The sequence below is a fragment of the Pollachius pollachius genome (assembly GCF_949987615.1).
Source record: "Pollachius pollachius genome assembly, chromosome: 14".
NCBI lineage: Eukaryota > Metazoa > Chordata > Actinopteri > Gadiformes > Gadidae > Pollachius > Pollachius pollachius.
Window position 1 is genome coordinate 6,777,546 of NC_136947.1, and position 17,436 is coordinate 6,794,981.

The 17,436-nt window shown below is 43.6% G+C and overlaps 3 protein-coding genes across 6 annotated transcripts in view; 2 read left to right on the forward strand and 1 right to left on the reverse strand.

Annotated features, from left to right (window-relative positions):
- LOC307086041 (laminin subunit alpha-3-like) overlaps positions 1 to 2,046 on the reverse strand; it is a 71,044-nt gene extending 68,998 nt beyond the window's left edge. For all 3 annotated transcript variants that reach the window (XM_079751073.1, XM_079751072.1, XM_079751074.1), the window contains exons 1-2: positions 1,563 to 2,046; positions 914 to 1,066 (exon numbers count right to left, since the gene is read on the reverse strand). In XM_079751073.1, coding sequence (XP_079607199.1) covers positions 914 to 1,066; positions 1,563 to 1,817 — 408 coding nt within the window. In that variant the 5' untranslated portion in view covers positions 1,818 to 2,046. The remainder of the gene's footprint in view (positions 1 to 913; positions 1,067 to 1,562) is intronic.
- A 913-nt stretch (positions 2,047 to 2,959) lies between these two features.
- vps4b (vacuolar protein sorting 4 homolog B) lies at positions 2,960 to 10,328 on the forward strand. 2 transcript variants are annotated; one of them, XM_079751054.1, is made up of 13 exons: positions 2,960 to 3,054; positions 3,773 to 3,884; positions 4,159 to 4,256; positions 5,535 to 5,646; positions 5,835 to 5,985; positions 6,187 to 6,245; positions 6,359 to 6,478; positions 6,580 to 6,736; positions 6,856 to 7,004; positions 8,095 to 8,176; positions 8,265 to 8,484; positions 8,591 to 8,731; positions 8,838 to 10,328. In XM_079751054.1, exons 1-13 carry the CDS (start codon positions 3,034 to 3,036, stop codon positions 8,937 to 8,939), a joined length of 1,524 nt encoding a protein of 507 aa, XP_079607180.1. In that variant the 5' UTR covers positions 2,960 to 3,033; the 3' UTR covers positions 8,940 to 10,328. The 2 variants fall into 2 exon arrangements, with proteins under 2 accessions (XP_079607180.1, XP_079607181.1); XM_079751055.1 differs by lacking the exons at positions 2,960 to 3,054; positions 3,773 to 3,884; positions 4,159 to 4,256 and adding an exon at positions 4,313 to 4,721.
- A 216-nt stretch (positions 10,329 to 10,544) lies between these two features.
- Positions 10,545 to 16,752, forward strand: kdsr (3-ketodihydrosphingosine reductase). Its single transcript, XM_079751696.1, has 10 exons — positions 10,545 to 10,945; positions 11,482 to 11,571; positions 12,154 to 12,210; positions 12,326 to 12,391; positions 12,486 to 12,581; positions 12,697 to 12,888; positions 13,077 to 13,160; positions 13,322 to 13,405; positions 13,517 to 13,618; positions 14,008 to 16,752. Exons 1-10 carry the CDS (start codon positions 10,760 to 10,762, stop codon positions 14,125 to 14,127), a joined length of 1,077 nt encoding a protein of 358 aa, XP_079607822.1. The 5' UTR covers positions 10,545 to 10,759; the 3' UTR covers positions 14,128 to 16,752.
- The last annotated feature ends 684 nt before the right edge of the window (positions 16,753 to 17,436 follow it).

The window sequence follows — 17,436 nt, forward strand, 5'->3', positions numbered from 1 at the left end:
ACATTACCACAAATTAAACTAAGACATCCCCCCCAAAAGGTTTGCATGTGTACATCATCTCCTATGAGCACAGTGGCTATTTTTAACCCCCCACGTCCCTCGCAAGTCAGCCTGGCTTATCTAAGGATGGAAGAGAACTGCACATTGGTTGGGTGCACAACATGAGGGATTAGGACATATAGGACCGAAGGGATGAGGACACATATAGGTTCATCATGTCCAACCCCACCACACTTTGGCCTTAGCATTCTGCACGACCAGAAACTCAACACCGTATCAAACCCCCCAGCAGGACTGCAGGGCTTCCACATGCCTGGATGTCAGATACCGTCCACCATTGGTAGGAACCTTAATCTCCCCTCAGACAGAATTTCTCAGTTGTTGTTTTTTGACTCATGACAATCAAACATGAAGTGGTTCAAGGGCAGCGGGCCAAACTCCACTGCCCCGGGCACAGGTCACATCGGATACATATCCCCCGGCCAGAGGGGCGTGAGTTTGATTCCCTGCCAGCAAGCGGTCCACAGGGGGCGTCCCTCACATGACCACCTCTGTCTTAGCGTGAGGAGGGCCCCTACTTCTGACATTGTGGTTTTGAAAGAAAGAGAAAAAAACTAAACGCATATCCAAATTCCTGTTCCCGCTCCAACAAGCAATCAGCCACCACAGCAGATGCACATGTGTTGATGATAACGGGTTCTTTCAAGGGCTTCAAGACAACAGCAACATAAAAAAGAAGAGGCGAGAAGGATCTATGGGTCTGGCGTGAAAAGATTCTTCAAGTGATCTTACTCCTCCCCCCAGTACATCAGCGATTCCCTCTGTTCACTATATCCGCGTGTAAACGTTGAAAACATGTTGAGATGTACTCCATTAGTGCGGTTCCAGCATGCAAGGGGTGCGTTCATCTCACCTGCCCGAGGTCCAGGGTGATGTTCACCTGGTTGTATTCGGGTCCTCTGGAGAGAGGAGGACTCTGCCACCAGCGCTCTGTCCCATCGATCGCATTTGTCACCGGGTGGGCTTTGTTTGGCTCATTGGAGTTGCAGTGGTCACAGAATTGACCCTAAATTGGACATCCATTAATTAACATATGTTTTGAAAGGGTTTCAGAATACCAGATAGTGTTGCGGAGTAAGAGGTGCAGTTGAGTCCACTGGATTGACTCAACTACCGATACAGGCAGAAGGCATTTACAGAGTTCATAAAACAATTAACATATGTCAAAATGAATTATTGGCTGTAAACGCATGATACAACATTCCTACAATGTAATACCGATTCTGGAGCCTGAAAAAGTTCAAACTCGCTTTTCCGACAGATGACAGTGACTCCAATTGTAGGCAGGCAGGTGTACATATTTGTACTAATATGGGTCCATTAGGACAGCATGAACCACATACCAGGACATTAAACTAAATAGTGTCTGAAGTAGCAGAATGAATTGAATATAAAAAATCATTCTAGGTTACTAATTCATGATTCCGACTGATTAATAACTCTTGATAACAGAGTGATAACTCTGGAACTGAGAAAGTCGAAGATAGGTTGAATCATCTCACCTGCATATTTTGAACAATGAATCCAGTGTTGTGTCCTCCGACAAGTTTACAATATAAATCAGTTCTCGGTCTCCCAAGATCATCCTGTCCGCAAGTGGCGGTGGCGGAAATAGCTGAACCCTGGGCAAGGTTGAAATAAGGTGGACTCAAACTAAATCCTGTTATCTCGTTAAGGCTCACTTGTCCGTTTGCGTGGCGGCAAAACGATGTGAAAAGGATCAAAAATAAGAGGTAGACTTCCATCCGTCTCGCCATGGTCCGCCACTGGAACCCGCGCTAGATGCTGCAGGCAGCTCTGAGCTTGTCATCTATGGTTCCCGCGGAGAGAGGAGGGAGCGCTACACAGCTCTGCTCAGATCCGCTGGGCGAGGCGGGCATGCAAGTGCGTCGTTTGGAATGATACTTTTAAACCGACACTGTACAACTTGTTCGTGGCCGTTCACTTCAGATAACATGTTTCCTATTGAGTTAACTCGGCGCCTTTTCTTTCGGCCAAACTCGGTGTGCGAGCCTGCGTGTGCGTGTGTGCGTGTGCGTGTGCGTGGCACAGGGGTGTCAGGTGTCACGTAGCTGACCGTGAATGAGCTCGACGCAAGGAATAATGTGTTGGCAACTGAGGCCAAAGGTCTGGTCTACTGTATACGATGAGCAAATTAAAGATTAGATAAGACTCACTCTGCTCCTCCAAAAGTAATTGATATAAAATCTGACATTTATTTAAATAGCATTATCATTGGCCTCCATTGTAACTGCCCTTTGAAAATACCTTGTTTATCATATCTCTCCTCTCAACAGTCGCCTATGGAAGTAGACCATACGTTGAGAATAACTTAATAACTAACTAATATCTAAGTAATAACAACAATCATCGCCATTATCATATTGAAAATGATGATAATAATCACAAAATAAATTAATTAAGATAATTAAGAGTTTTACCTAATATTATAAAGGCAAAGCCCAAAGCTTGCAACAGTGATCCTGGCGAGACATCTAGTGGACAGATCTCGACAGACCGCGCCCACTGAGACATGAATTCTTGGGTGTCACTTTAAAAAACATCTCTTTGCGTTCAGAGACAAAAAATAAATAAATACGTATTTTACATTTTTCATCCTATACTGGCATATTGTTTAATCTCATTTCTTAATTTACACTATGATGCTTCTCACTATAGAATCACGATCAAATAACCACTTTTTTAAGAAGATACATTTGTTTATTAGAAAAAAAAAAAAAATACATTAATGGACTCTCAGTGACATACTTTTTAACTTTGTTGCCGTGGCTCACATACGGGTGGTTCTGTGCCCGGCATAGTTAACATTCCTGTTGGCATCATCTAGCACCCGAGTAGCCTACCACCGGACTCGGAGAACCAGGAACTAAATTAACAAACAACACGGGGACAGAAAGATACTTTCGTTCAGTCTAAACTGGTTGTGAGACCGATGCCCCAGCTAGATTCCGCATGGATCCCTCAAACCGACAGGTAAAGTAACTTATCTTGGATAACTTGTGTAGGCTATTGTTAACTTTAAAACTATTATCCTAAGTTGGTCGTTGGTTGTATTATCCTATGGTTGTTGTCGTTGTGTGTTGGGATTTTGATGAGCTTGACAAATAGAAACTGATAGGCAGTGAGTGTTGCATTTCGCAATAGGACACCTGCTTGAGTTGTTATGCTCCTTATTTCATGGGAGACCTGAGGCTATTTTTCATACTGCACACAACTTTCAGATAAATGTAATGTTAACGTCACGTTGTGTCCATAGCCTGGCGGTAATATTAACACAAAAGTGACTCACGGTCACTTTTTAGTCAGAGTGAGAAAACCATTAATGAAATTCCCAGTGAGCTGTAGGTAGCGTGTTGTTGTTGTTATGCGTTTGCGTTGATTATACACCGTAAAACCTAACCTATAACTAAAACGACCTTATAATTAGATAAGGGAATAGAGCGGTGTCACAAAGCCAAGTCGTCAGACAATAGACATAGTGACACGCCCATCTGCCAATCACAAGCGGTAATAGAGTTATTATCATTGAATCATATTTTCCATCCATTATTCGTGTACATTTGGATGGGTATGGTCAGTTTTACATGAGTAGACTATGTAACAATGCAGGGGACGAATGAATATATAGGCCTTGATACTTAATAAAGATTGTGTTGCTACGGAACAAATGAACCAATATGTCTGTTTCCAGAAAGCCATAGCACTGGCTCAAAAGGCTTCACAACAAGACCTGGATGGGGACTATGAAGAAGCGATCCGCTCCTACCAGCATGCGGTCAAGTACTTTTTGCACATACTGAAACGTACGTGTATGGATGCCTGGGGAAAGTGTCTATGTGATAATAACCCCTCGCCGGCCTTACGCGTGCGCGCGCGCACACACACACACACACACACACACACACACACACACACACACACACACACACACACACAAAGTGTGTCATGTATTGATTTGTATACAGAGTTATTTTCAAACTACCTTTGTAGTTTGAAAATAACTCATGCTCCTTCCATCACTATAACAGTATGTTCAATTATTGAGTAAGTTACCAAATATTCTCCACTTTCTATCAGGACCCCAAGGTAAAGAGGGCAACCAAACGATCAGAGACAAATGTAAACAGTACCTGGACCGAGTGGATGAACTTCAGGACTACCTAGACAAAAAGCAGGTTAATAGACAAACCAACAAACTAATAAATAAAGGCTGCATTATGGGATGGCATGTAAAACGTTCAACAGTGATGAATACATGATTTGCCAGGTGTTGCAATCTGAAAAATGAGTAGCTGATCCTCATGCAATGTAAGCGGTGGTAACTCATAACTCATTACCAAACACTCCCTGGTCGATGACGGCGGCTGCGTCGTGACGTATCTGCGTTACGTGCGCGCGTTTGTGTGCACAACAGAATCCACCAACCCCGAGTCTCTGGCTTCTCAATGCGGAAGTCAGCGTTTTGCCTTATTATTCTTCGGCGATCACCGAGATAGAAAATAAGTTGAAGCATCGCCGTCGTGTGAGGTGACAGGACTAGAAAAAACCCACACGGATTGGTCAGCGTATTTGCACTATTACCTTTGTTCCGACCGGGGGGACAGTAGACAGCCCTTATGGCTGCCAACAACAATTTACAGGTAAGTGGAAGAGCTAAACCTCGGCTAGCTCAGTGAGCTAACGGTTACTGCGCCAAGCAAAAAACAACAGTAGCCTGCGTACATGGTATCGCTTTGGAACCTTAACCACGAGAACGACAGAACACTACCTTTTTATTGGATGAATGTCTGCTCGATCCCGTGATGATAAGGGCTGTTTCAGTCTCAATACCTGATCACTGAGCCGTCTGACTTGACCACTGACAACGCAGTATAGCGGCTTGGTTTGTTTTCGATGAGTATCGATGTCTTCCATTAAAGAAAGGGGCTTGTGGTGTTGTACACTGTACACCATAGACCATCCCTACACATGTGACGTATTGGTTGTGGGGCTCGGCGTCTGTTCCTTCGATCATCGGAGCCCTCCAGCCTTTGATCCATCCAGAAGCCTTGTTCATGGGTCATGCTTGTTGCAGGAGTTGTTTCGTAACCCAGAACACGGCTCATGTACATTTTCTATTTTGTGCAAAGTTCGTAAGTCAAACTAATCGTCAAAGCAAAGTAATACAAATTACGATATACTCCCTCTGCGGTTCAAGTTCTCCCCAGCCACTCATTTTAGTGTCAAGTGCCGTTACGCAGGTGTGGCTCCCATCACACATAGGATGATATTTGGGGTTGGGTGCCAGATCCTACAGCTGGTGGTCGTCAATAGTAAAGCTTGCCTCCGTTATCGAGTTAACGGTCTTAGACCATCTGTTACCTGGTTGTTATGTTGTCATTGTATTGCTTTCACAGTTATAACCCTAATGCAAATTGAACGCTCTCATAATCATCGCTCCTTTTGTATTACAGAAAGCCATCGATCTTGCCGGTAAGGCAGCACAGGAGGACAAGGATAAAAACTATGAAGAGGCTTTGCGTCTGTATCAACACGCTGTTCAGTACTTCCTGCATGTAGTTAAGTGTAAGTTTCAGTATGTTTCTACAGAAAATGAACTTCCCCTTTTTTGAACTTTCAAGCAATGTATTATAACAGTTTAAATGAAAAAAAATTGTACTGCCTAAATCACACAAAGAATTACATGTTTCCTCCTGCCAACATAATTAATAATATGTTAATTAACTTTTTGTTGACATCTATTATTTTGCTAGATGAAGCCCAGGGGGACAAGGCTAAGCAGAGCATCCGGGCGAAATGTGCGGAATACCTTGACAGGGCAGAGAAACTCAAAGAGTACCTCAAGAAGAAGGAGAAGGCTCCCCCTGCAAAGCCTGTCAAAGAATCACAGTCAGAGGACAAAGGGTGAGTAGTGGCATGGAATTTGAAAGGGGCAAGGTTTGATCCCCAATGTCGGCATACCTGCTCTTAGATGACATGTATTTGAAGTTACTGTGAGTCACTGGAATAAAGTTGCTCGTGTTTGACGACCCGATTAGGTGTTCAAATATTTTTTTTCATACAACGGGCTGTGTATGTGTAACATATGTTAATTTGTGTGTCCAGAAATGAAAGTGATGAAGGCGATGATCCAGAGAAAAAGAAGTTTCAGAACCAACTCTCAGGTTTGTGATGGTGGCAATAGTTTCACTACCCTTAGCTTATTGTATCATTTTATATAATTCCTTTGAAATGGTCATGTGAGATTGGACACAAATCCACCTGTTATTTCTCAAAGGTGCAATTGTCATGGAGAAGCCCAACATCGTGTGGAACGACGTCGCTGGCTTGGAGGGAGCAAAGGAAGCACTGAAAGAGGCCGTCATCCTACCCATTAAATTCCCACATCTATTCACAGGTACTCCATTCCACCACTTCCTTAAAGGAAAAAGGCCATGTGGGCCACATGCTTGTAAAGGTCACGTTAGCGATCTTCGAGACCCATGCTTGCCTTCACAGGGAAGAGAACACCGTGGAGGGGGATCCTGCTCTTCGGACCCCCAGGTACGGGAAAGTCCTACCTGGCTAAAGCCGTAGCAACAGAGGCCAACAATTCCACCTTCTTCTCCATCTCCTCGTCCGACCTGGTGTCCAAATGGCTGGGAGAGAGCGAAAAGTGAGGAGGGGTGATCTGGGGAGGGAACGGTGTATCCAAACATGTCACTAAAGTAAACAGCGTGTCGTTACTATGGAACATCTCAACAAGCAGCACGTCTTCTTCCCTTGTCTTCCCAGGCTGGTGAAGAACCTGTTCACCCTGGCTAGGGAGCACAGGCCTTCCATCATCTTCATCGACGAGATCGACTCCCTCTGCGGCTCCAGAAGTGAGAACGAGAGCGAGGCAGCTCGCCGCATCAAGACAGAGTTCCTGGTGCAGATGCAAGGTATAATAGCAAGCTGTTTGCTTTTGTTCACGTCATTCCTGCATTACTGTGTTTTTTCCTGGGGTACCCATGCTAAAAATGCATTGTAAGAGACGCTATGGACCAATTTGCCCACTGAATGGCTTATGAAATGACCCTGAATTCAGTAGCTTTGCTTTTAGTTCCCTACCAGCAGAAGTATGTAGGTAATAACGGAATAACCCTAACATTGAAGTTGTAATATCATGCCATCACAATAGTAAGCGCAAGTGGAAATGCTAATGAAATTCTATCGCTCCGTGTATTGAATCAATCAATCTAAAATCCATTTTCAAGACGGAAACCAATAGACAATGAAGAATCTGGATAGCTGTTTTTAAAATGTGCTTATAAAACCAGGATGCCAAAAAAAAGTTTGCCGACCAAAGAAAAGCCAATGAAATCAGATGTGTGTTTGGCATGATTTTTCAACAAGGTAATTATTTCCAAAGCAAACACTGGTCATCCAAAAGCAGCAATGCAGACTTCACTCATGTCTGGCATGATTTGTTCCCTGAGAGACTTGAACATCAATCAATTGGGCAAATACCATGAACTCAGAGCCAGACAACAGCCAATGGAGTACACCTCACAAAAAAAATACGTAAACAAGGGCACATCATTTTCCGCTCTGTTGCATTGCAGAACATCGTTTTCAATGCTTGAGTGAATTTGTTTTGCACAATTGTAACGTATCCAATGAGCTCATAGCCTCCTTCCTGGTGACTCTATAAAGCACATTCGGGAATATTTCATTTTGCATTAGTAAAATGGGTTGTGCTTTCTATAATTAATCAAAATTATACCCAAAACTATTTATAAAGTTACTATTATTAATATTGACTTTATGAAAAATACATGTTTATTAAATGTTAATATTCAGTCTTAAACACCCACAATTTTCATTGCCATCTAATAAAACTGTTGTCACTTTGTGGGGTATATTGTCCATTATCAAGAATTTCCGACATTTAAGCTTGTAGGTCGAACCAATGAGGTAACGCCCTCTTGAGTCCTATGCAGGCTTGCAGGGACATGTAAAAACTCTGCTATGGATTTTCTCGATTTACAGGAGTGGGAAACGACAATGAAGGAGTGCTGGTACTTGGAGCCACAAACATACCGTGGACTTTGGATTCTGCCATCAGAAGAAGGTATGCATTCTCATTTAGCAACTTCAAAACAAAGCCGCTGTCCTCCTGTGCTCCCTGTAACCCATGTTGAACCGGTCCAACCCTGCAGATTTGAGAAGAGGATCTACATCCCTCTGCCCGAGGAGCACGCCCGCTCCTTCATGTTCAAGCTTCACCTGGGCGCCACCCCAAACAGCCTCTCCGAATCCGACTTTGTTACTCTGGGGAAAAAGACAGAAGGCTACTCGGGGGCGGATATCAGTGTCATCGTCAGAGACGCCCTGATGCAGCCGGTCCGAAAGGTCCAGTCGGCGACCCACTTCAAAAAGGTGCGCCCTGGTTATAAACGCAACGTTTTTTCGTTTGGCCCCTGTATAGGTAGTAGACTCACTCCACTCTGCTTTGCGTCTCCTGCTTATGTCTGATGTTGGTTAGGCACGGGGGCCGTCAAGAGATAACCCCAACATTATGGTTGATGACCTGCTGACCCCTTGCTCACCGGGAGATCCTAATGCCATTGAATTGACATGGATGGACGTTCCCGGGGAAAAGCTCATGGAGCCAATTGTTTGCTCGGTAAGGGTGGTGCAAGCTTTCCTCATGGTTAAGTGTACAGTTGATACTTGATTTACATGCCATTACACTCAAAAACATGACTGTCTTCTTTTCGTCTTTCTTCTAGTCGGACATGCTGAGGTCACTCTCCAACACAAAGCCCACCGTTAACGAGCAAGACCTGGACAAACTGCGGAAATTCACAGAGGACTTTGGACAGGAAGGCTGAATGGGATGTTTCACTGATGAAAACCAAAGCAAAAAAAAGTATAATTCTGAAAGGTTATTACTCTCCCGTCATGACACTATACCCCATCTCCCCCCTGCCCACCTTCCACCAGTCCTAGCTGTCTGTCACATGAGGGTTATGTCACATGTTTGGAGGACATGGGTTTCTTTCAAGTCACCAGTTGTCCCAAAAAGGGCTAAAGGCTTAATTGACCGTGGTGCAGCAGCTGAGCCGACTCAAATAAATAAATACTTTAAATGGCACACTTTTGGTTTCTCCAAGGTGTGCAGAAATATCCTCTGATATAAGAACTTTTCAGCAGGATATGTCCGATGATCAGAACACACATAACTTGTGAGCAAGGAAGTCTTGGTATTCTGATAGTAATTATTTATTTCAAAGGACTAAGGTACATGTTATGGGTTCAAGTCCTCCTCACTATAAAATTAAATGCCTATTTTGCTCCTATTTTGTATGAAAGCTTTTTATCAAATAACTCTTGGGCTTAAGGAAATTACTTCCAAGCTGGATGCCACCGTGTTTCTAGAGTTATATATTTGAGTGGTTTGAATATAGTTGTTTTTTTCCAGACAGTGCAGTGGACATGGAATTGTGACAGACTGACACTCAGGATTGGAGCTGCATTTGGGCCAATTCAGATTCATTTCTCCATGGATTTCTCCCTGACAAATCTTGTATCTCGTTTTGATTCTAACGCTGGATCACTGTAGCTGCCAGACTTCAAAAACAGCAAATGTGCGTTTTGGTCCTCTGCTTATTCTACAACATACACATTTTCACACCATTGCATGACCCTACATCACTTTCCTGAATATCCTCCATATTAACATAAAAGCCTTTTTTAATATACGAGCAATGGTTTGTGCTGAAGGAAAAGATGCCACTTTGGTTCAATTATACATTGCGTCATAGACTGAAGACTTCCCCACCATATTCATGTTCCACATTGAAATGCAGCTCCAAGCATAAGGCACATGAGGCCCTCTGGCGGGACGCTGTGCACCGTGTGCCTTCCAAACCAGTTGCAAGATGTGTTTTTTTTTTCTTTGGTTGAGTTTTGCAATTGGATGACATATTGCTATAAACTTTGGGTGCGTTTGCCACCACTGCTAAGAAATGTATATTACCTGCACATTTTGTGTAAACTCATATAGTTTGAATACTTCTACTCTTAACTCTTACGGTGTTCAGAATACAAAAGTTTGTCCTTCTGAATGTTGGTAGGGAACATCTCTGAGTTACTGTAAAGTGCTGTTCTTAGATAGGACAAATGTGTAAGCCTTTTCTTTTTGTAAAAGGTCAGCCAGGCATCAGTTATTCTCTTTCTTTTACATAAAATGTAAATAAAATAAAAACCATCCAAATATACTGAACTTTTTGTTTGTAAATTGTTACATAAAATATTAACTCATTATATAAAACTGCCACGTGAGATCCTGCCGCATCCTACTTTGGTCGGATGCGGAAGTAGAGCGTTGCATTCTGGGAATTGTGGTCGTTGTATAATCAAACCAGGCCTGCATCAAGACCATTTTAGAGGTTAAAAAACTACAACTACCCGGAATCTGTGTTGCATCCTTTCAAAGTGGAGTTGGATTTGTTTTGGTTTATGCAGAGTGGGCTTTTTCGTACAGAACGAAGGTTCATCACGATAATTTATTACGGAGCCCTAACTCCTCCTCCGAGAGTTCGGTTTCGTAACGCCTTTAACGGACGGCCGTCTCTTGACTCCTACTATAACAACCCCCCCAGATTCCGTTTTCTGGTTAGCCATCAAGCTAACGACTGCGGACTCACCCATGTCCTCAGAAGAGTTGAGCTCATCGATCACAGATTGGTTCTTTTTCAATTCCTGGTGGCTCCTTCTGCCATTCGTGATGCTTCTTGTCATCGCTGCCTTCATCGTTGCCTTTGTGTTGCTCCTTTACATGATATCGCCTCTTATTAGCCCCAAACCTTTTAAACTAAACGGGGCCCATGTCGTGGTAAGTTTTGTCTGAATCAAGATGCTAGCGTTACGTAGCCTAGCCTAGCCAAATTATGGGTTGTTTCTGTGTTTACATTCGTTTTTAAAGACGCACCTTTCCTCAAGGACGACTTATAAATGCGAAACCGATTTTGTGGACAAATGTACAATTTTCAGCCCTTGCAAGATTGTTTACCTCTGCTGTTAAAAGCAAGCTGTCATTTCATGACACGCCCACACAATTAGGATTCTCTGCATCTACCAATGTTGTTATAATTTAATAATGTGTGATGCATTTAAGGTCAATCTTTATATAGCACTATATATATTTGGCCACATGTAGTTAGGCGTAGATAATTAAACAATGATAAAGGCTCCAAAGAGAAGGCAAGCCCGAGAAATGGCGTTCAAATGTATTACCTTTAGTTAGGCAGGCTATGTGTCGATAAATTAAACCGATTAAACCACAACCATTAGAACCAAATGAAGGCTATTAGGTATGCCACATTCGGATATTGCCTGTGAGCCACATCTAAACACTGATTTGATGTACAGGTAACTGGAGGATCGAGTGGGATTGGGAAGTCCATCGCTATGGAATGCTACAGGCAGGGAGCCTTCATCACATTGGTGGCCCGAGACGAGGTCAGCACATTTCAAGGATGCAGTGACGCCACTTGTACACATTGTGCTGTCTAGTGTGGTGGTTATCAGTTTTTTCCTGCAAGTTGAACTACAAAGATTGATTAAGTAAATCTTTATTTGGACTTTTTTAAATATTTGAGCTAAATCAATAGACCAAAGTAAAAAAAAGTGAATATATTCCTGGATAAATGCAATGTTTGAAAAGTTTAAACAAGCACACATTAGCAAACTAAACTTCTAGATAAGATAGCAGGTGGTGCAGGTACGTAGAAAACAATGAAAGGCAAATAATCGCACAGAATAATTATAATGTCCACGGAAATTTCCTTCACACGTTTCGTCATTTGAATATTAGGGTACCTAAGGGTATCTGTTTTGTATGCTTAGTTTGTAATTCTTTTTTTATATTTGCATATAGGCCTACTGCAATTTGCATATTTCTTGTCTGGAATATTGGACATGCAGGCTAATGGTAAATTTGCCAAGGGGATTGAATATTTACTATTGCTATCTGCAGGGTTCAAACAGAGTTGAACTCTAATGATCCCTCTACGTGCAATATGACCCACATTTCACCCACAGACTAAACTGGTTCTGGCAAAGAAAGAGGTGGAAAAATGTGCTATCAATGACAAACAGGTACGTGGCATTGTTTTTTGTTTTAACCCACATAAGTGCAATTGTTTTATGCAGGCCGTACTTTCCAGACTTTGGTTAGAGTCCTTTTTATTTACCATAATCCTTCTACTTTCAGGTGGTGCTCTGCATATCAGTGGACGTCTCCAGTGATTATGGTCAAGTGGAGAGTGTGATAAAACAGGTATTTAATCTATATATCTTATCAAAGACCCATTCTGTGGCTCTGTAATGGCATGTGGGGAGAAATGTGTGTGTGTGATTTTGGCACTGCACAGGCCCAAGAAAAGCTAGGCCCAGTGGATATGCTGGTGAACTGTGCCGGAACATCCATATCGGGAAAGTTTGAGGAGGTGGATATGGATCGCTTCAAAGTAAGTCGCTAACAACGGAGCTAAACTACTCGGTTAACCTGGGATGCCTCTGTCTGATGCGATATACATCTTTGTAAAAAGCCCCTGTCTAACACGGCCCTCTGGTCCCCAACAGAAGATGATGGAGGTCAACTTCCTGGGCAGCGTGTATCCCACCCGGGCGGTCATCACTACCATGAAGGAGCGTCGGATGGGCCGCATCATGTTTGTCTCCTCTCAGGCCGGACAGATCGGCCTGTTTGGCTACACTGCCTACTCCCCGTCTAAATTCGCCCTTCGCGGTCTGGCAGAGTCCCTGCAGATGGAGGTGGGTTCAGGGAGAGCCGTTCTGTGTAACAATATGCCCACAAAGGCCGTTATTTATTTCCATGGGAAACCCCTGGAAGTTACCGGGAGCATCACATGTATAAGGAATCTAGCTCAAGAGTGGTGGAGCTGAAAGCTGCAGAGGTTTGATTGATAGAGGGGCTGATTGGTTGGATTTCTGCTCTGCAGATGAAGCCTTACAACATCTACGTGACCGTGGCCTACCCCCCAGACACGGACACACCAGGATTTGTCGAGGAGAATAAAACAAAGGTAACGGGCCACTTTGAAAACAGAAGTAACCCTTCAAATATCATCTCTTCCTCATGATGTAGTCATTGCCATCAAGGCCACAATCAGCTTCAGTCAACATATAAAAACCAGTCAACCCAGGGTTTTTCTCTAAGCAGCGTATGTATTATGTTCTTTCCTAGCCTTTGGAGACCAGGCTGATCTCGGAGACGGCCGCTGTTTGTCAGCCGGACCAAGTGGCCAAGATCTTCGTGAAGGACACCGTGGTAAGATAAGCTGATCCGTCCCCTGCCCAACAACAAAGACCTTTTCAAAGGCATCAGGGTTGAGGGTTCTCTCGTCCTAACCCCCTGTCTTTGGTTCCCCTCGTCCCACAGCAAGGGAACTTCAACAGCTCCGTGGGCCCAGACGGATACATGCTCTCGGCCTTGACCTGTGGGATGTCCCCCGTAACCTCCATCACAGAGGGCCTCCAGCAGGTACAGCCCACCAAACGGCAAAGAGTCAATGTATGTGGGTGTGGCGGTGTGAAGAGTTGGTGTTTTCGACGTCCACAGGAATTCATTACTTTAGATAAAAGGCTGAGGTTCTGGCCTGCATTACACCGTTCTCCCGTCTTGGTGGAAATCTTTTAGTTGCAAAACTCTTAGAGTGCATTAGCCACGAAGTGGCTGGTGTTGTCGAGCCGATACACATGATGCAGCCAGACACGCCTAATAGGAAACCAATGGGAAGATAAAGCTCGGGTTTCCTGTTACTCGCATAGAAACACGTTTCTTACGAACGGAATTCCGTGAAAAATAGGCGGCACTATGGGTGAAGAGGGATGTTTAGGACCTTGGTTTGACCCCCACTCCCCCCCGTGCAGATCGTGACCATGGGGCTGTTCCGGACCATCGCCCTCTTCTACCTGTGCAGCTTCGACAGCATCGTGCGCCGCTGCATGATCCAGCGGGAGCAGGCCAAGGCGGCCGACAAGAGGGAGTAAGGAGCTGGCAACGTGGGGAAAACCAACCATACATTTCATATTGTCGTCGACATAACCAGAGCTTCTCTACCTTACTGGACATCCACACTATTTCTGACCAGGCACGGCTGAAGTCCTTCACCCACCTGACACTATCCTCATCGCCTGTCCCTCCTCTCTATACTCAGCCCACTCACCACTATTCTCACCCCCTGCCCCTTTCCTCACCCCTATCCTCCCATCCCTTGCCCATATCCTCCCCTACATTCTCAACCCGTCGCCCACACCCTCACCGCCTCACCCATACCCTCACCCCCCCAGCCCAGGTCCCTTCCATTGCCATCCTTTCTCCACAAGAAAAGGAGCGCACAGCACAGTCCCGAGTGTGAAGAGAAGTGAGTGATCAGCTGATCAGATGGGACAACACGATGACTCATGTGTTCCATCTGTAAGCCCGCCATTGTATAACTTTACTATACTGTAGACTTAAATCCTCTCCAAAGCATTCCAGTGACTTTTCGGTTCAATGTGAGTGCAAATGCTTCTGTGGTGTTGGAGCAGCCTTATTGAAGTGGGTGGTGGTGGTGGTGGTGGGGTGGTGAAGGCAGGCCCACACACCCTCCACCTCGTGTTAAGTAGGCCTTGTCAGCGACTGACTCTCTGGGTGTGAAATCCCTTCATACAAGGGAGCAAGTGGAACTCAGAAGGGCCACTCTTGTTTGTTCCACTCTTACTACTCTACACGTTGCTTTCCTCTACTGGATAATCATCGCTAAATGACCATTGACTTGTCTTGTAACATGAAGCCTTTGCAGGTCAAAGCTCCTCCTGTGTGCACTGTTGTAAGATTTGTGTTTGATTGACTATCAGTAATCCCAAACCTGGGCTATACGGTCTAAACTACTGCGTTAACTTAATAAGTGTGATAGAATAGCGTTCATTGGAGATCAATATAAGATGACTCCAGCTTTGGACCGCTAACACAAAGCCGTAACTTTCTTCTGGAAATGGGTAACTACTGTTTTTCAATGTTCAGGTGAAAAGATGTGTGTGTGTTTATGAGCTGGTTCCTCATGGAGGGAATATCCAACATGGCATTTGAGTAAATTCATGCTTCGGTGTCTGTTGCTTGAAGAAAATAGTGAACACTAAGCAACTTTCAACCAAAACCCAAATCATTTTTTTTTTTATGTTTCAAAGAAAAGTTATGTGTGGAAGCCATAAGGTTATGAAGGTGCTGAGTTGATGGTTCACAAATACAGGGAAATTCAGGCACGAAATGTACGTTCAAGTCTCGTTTCCTTTCACTGCGCTAAATGAGATGTATGAGATTAGTCGTATCCGCTGTACGTGTGAACATATGTAATCCCATCTAGGATATCTTGGGATGAAAGTAATACTTTGATGGGGGTCCGTATGTCAGGGCAAGCTTAAATGGGACGGGTCTTGCTGGATCGAGCAATGTCCCCTTTAGTCCTATAGAGGGAACCAGAGTTTAGTTTTGTGGAAATGCGAATCTGGCATCTGGCGTCTGCCTTGTTTTTTTTCTTTCTTTTTAACAAGGGAGATACCCCTGTTCTGACGATTCCTTACGACTGTCAGTAAACTTTTGATGTCTTTCAAGCCTTTAAAAAAAAAAGTTTATTTGATGTGGGGGGAGGGGAAGGGTATATACGTCTTCCTTTTATCCATGAAGAGACTACTTTACAAGCTAAGCATACAAAACAGATAGTTCAAATATTTTTTCAACAACACTCTCCTAATATTCAAATGACGAAACGTGTCAAGGTAATTTCTGTGGACACTGCGATTATTTGCCTTTCATTGTTTTCGACGTATCTGCACCGCCTGCAATCTTATCTACAAGTTTAGTTTGCTAATGCAGTGGCGAGCTATTGTTGTCGGGATCCAGTCAGATACTTGGCATGTGTTTATCAGACAAGTCTTAGTTGAAGTCAAGAAGCTGACTGCAGAATACCTTGGTCTAACTCACCTGCCCATTGGACCAGTTGATCACACTTTTGTGTAAAACATTTCACAGCGTTTTACAGTAGTGCTTGTTTTGCATATTTTATCAGCTCCAATTTTTGGATTACAATGTATCTAGATTAAAGCCTTAGGGAAAGCCAAGATATGAAAGTGAGAATGCATGACTCATATGATGATGAACTTCTCATTGGACGTTGCTTCACTGGGCGTGCCAGCCTGTACTGAAACGCTTGTCATTCACGTTCAGGGGTTGCTTTCAGGGGGACCCCTCTTCCGATCTACATGTAGCATCTTCTAGTTTGTAGAACATGTAGCTCATGGAAACCTGTCGTTTTAACACGTTCAAGCTATGCAAATCAGCCCTGTACACACACATATGTTGAAACAAGGTGATGTATTTGCTTCTTACATTTTTGTTCGCTGCTTATGCTGGTGTCCCTCGTATGTAACAGTGTCCTCGATGACTTGCTTTGAATTGGGATTATTTAAGAGTTTACACGTATTGCATCTGAAAGTCTTAATGCGCTTTGTGTCTTGAGTTCATTTATGTTTTGGGCTTTCATTCCTTTTGCCTTGTCGCGATTGTTTTTGATTTTCACCTTGTGTGCCATCGAAAGAAAATGTGAGCAGTCGAATGAATATGTCTTATTTTCGTACATGGTCAAATGAATAAATAACTGTTTGAAAAAATAACACCTGTTTGTGTGGTATTCCTTTTCCAATCCTGAAAACAAATGGTTTCTGTTAATTTATTCAATTATTATTGAGCACATGTGTGAGGCCATAACAACTTATGATCAAAACTCCAAGTTGTATAGGCCTATTCTTCTATATATATATATATTTTTTATACTCAATCGTAGAAAGGGCTTCAGTCATTCCCTAGAAACATTTTCGCTCCTCTACCTAATTTGACGTCTGGCCTTGTTTTGAGGAATTGAGATGGTAGGAGGCTGTAAAGTATTCTGTTTGGAGGCACTTTAATCTTCCATGAGGGGGGGATCAGCCAGGGCAGCGGTATTCTTAGATGTGCTCAAGCCTGGGATCTTTGCTCTGTGTGTCCCCTCACAATCACCATCTACAGATGGCAGGCTACCGAATACAACAATATGTTTGTCTGTTACTTTATATCCATTAATGCCCGTTCATAAATGCATAACAGCGTTATTGTGTTAGCCAGCTGTCTCAGCAGCCATATGACTCGGGACATTATCAACTCCGCTCCAGTGCTGGGTTGAAGCAGTCTCTCCAAACACAGCGCCAATCGTTTTCCCTTGGCCCCCGTTTGATTTTCTTTTTTTTTCCCTGTGCAAGCCGTTGCCATCTTGATTCTGCATTACA

Excerpts from the sequence above, each read along its gene's own strand:
- vps4b (XM_079751054.1), top strand. The coding sequence starts at position 3,034 with ATGGATCCCTCAAACCGACAG. Across the intron at positions 5,986-6,186 it reads TCACAGTCAGAGGACAAAGG|AAATGAAAGTGATGAAGGCG; the intron begins GTGAGTAGTGGC and ends TTGTGTGTCCAG. Across the intron at positions 8,732-8,837 it reads TGGAGCCAATTGTTTGCTCG|TCGGACATGCTGAGGTCACT; the intron begins GTAAGGGTGGTG and ends TCTTTCTTCTAG.
- kdsr (XM_079751696.1), top strand. The coding sequence starts at position 10,760 with ATGTCCTCAGAAGAGTTGAGCTCATCGATCACAGATTGGTTCTTTTTC. Across the intron at positions 10,946-11,481 it reads TAAACGGGGCCCATGTCGTG|GTAACTGGAGGATCGAGTGG; the intron begins GTAAGTTTTGTC and ends TTTGATGTACAG. Across the intron at positions 12,392-12,485 it reads TGGAGAGTGTGATAAAACAG|GCCCAAGAAAAGCTAGGCCC; the intron begins GTATTTAATCTA and ends GGCACTGCACAG.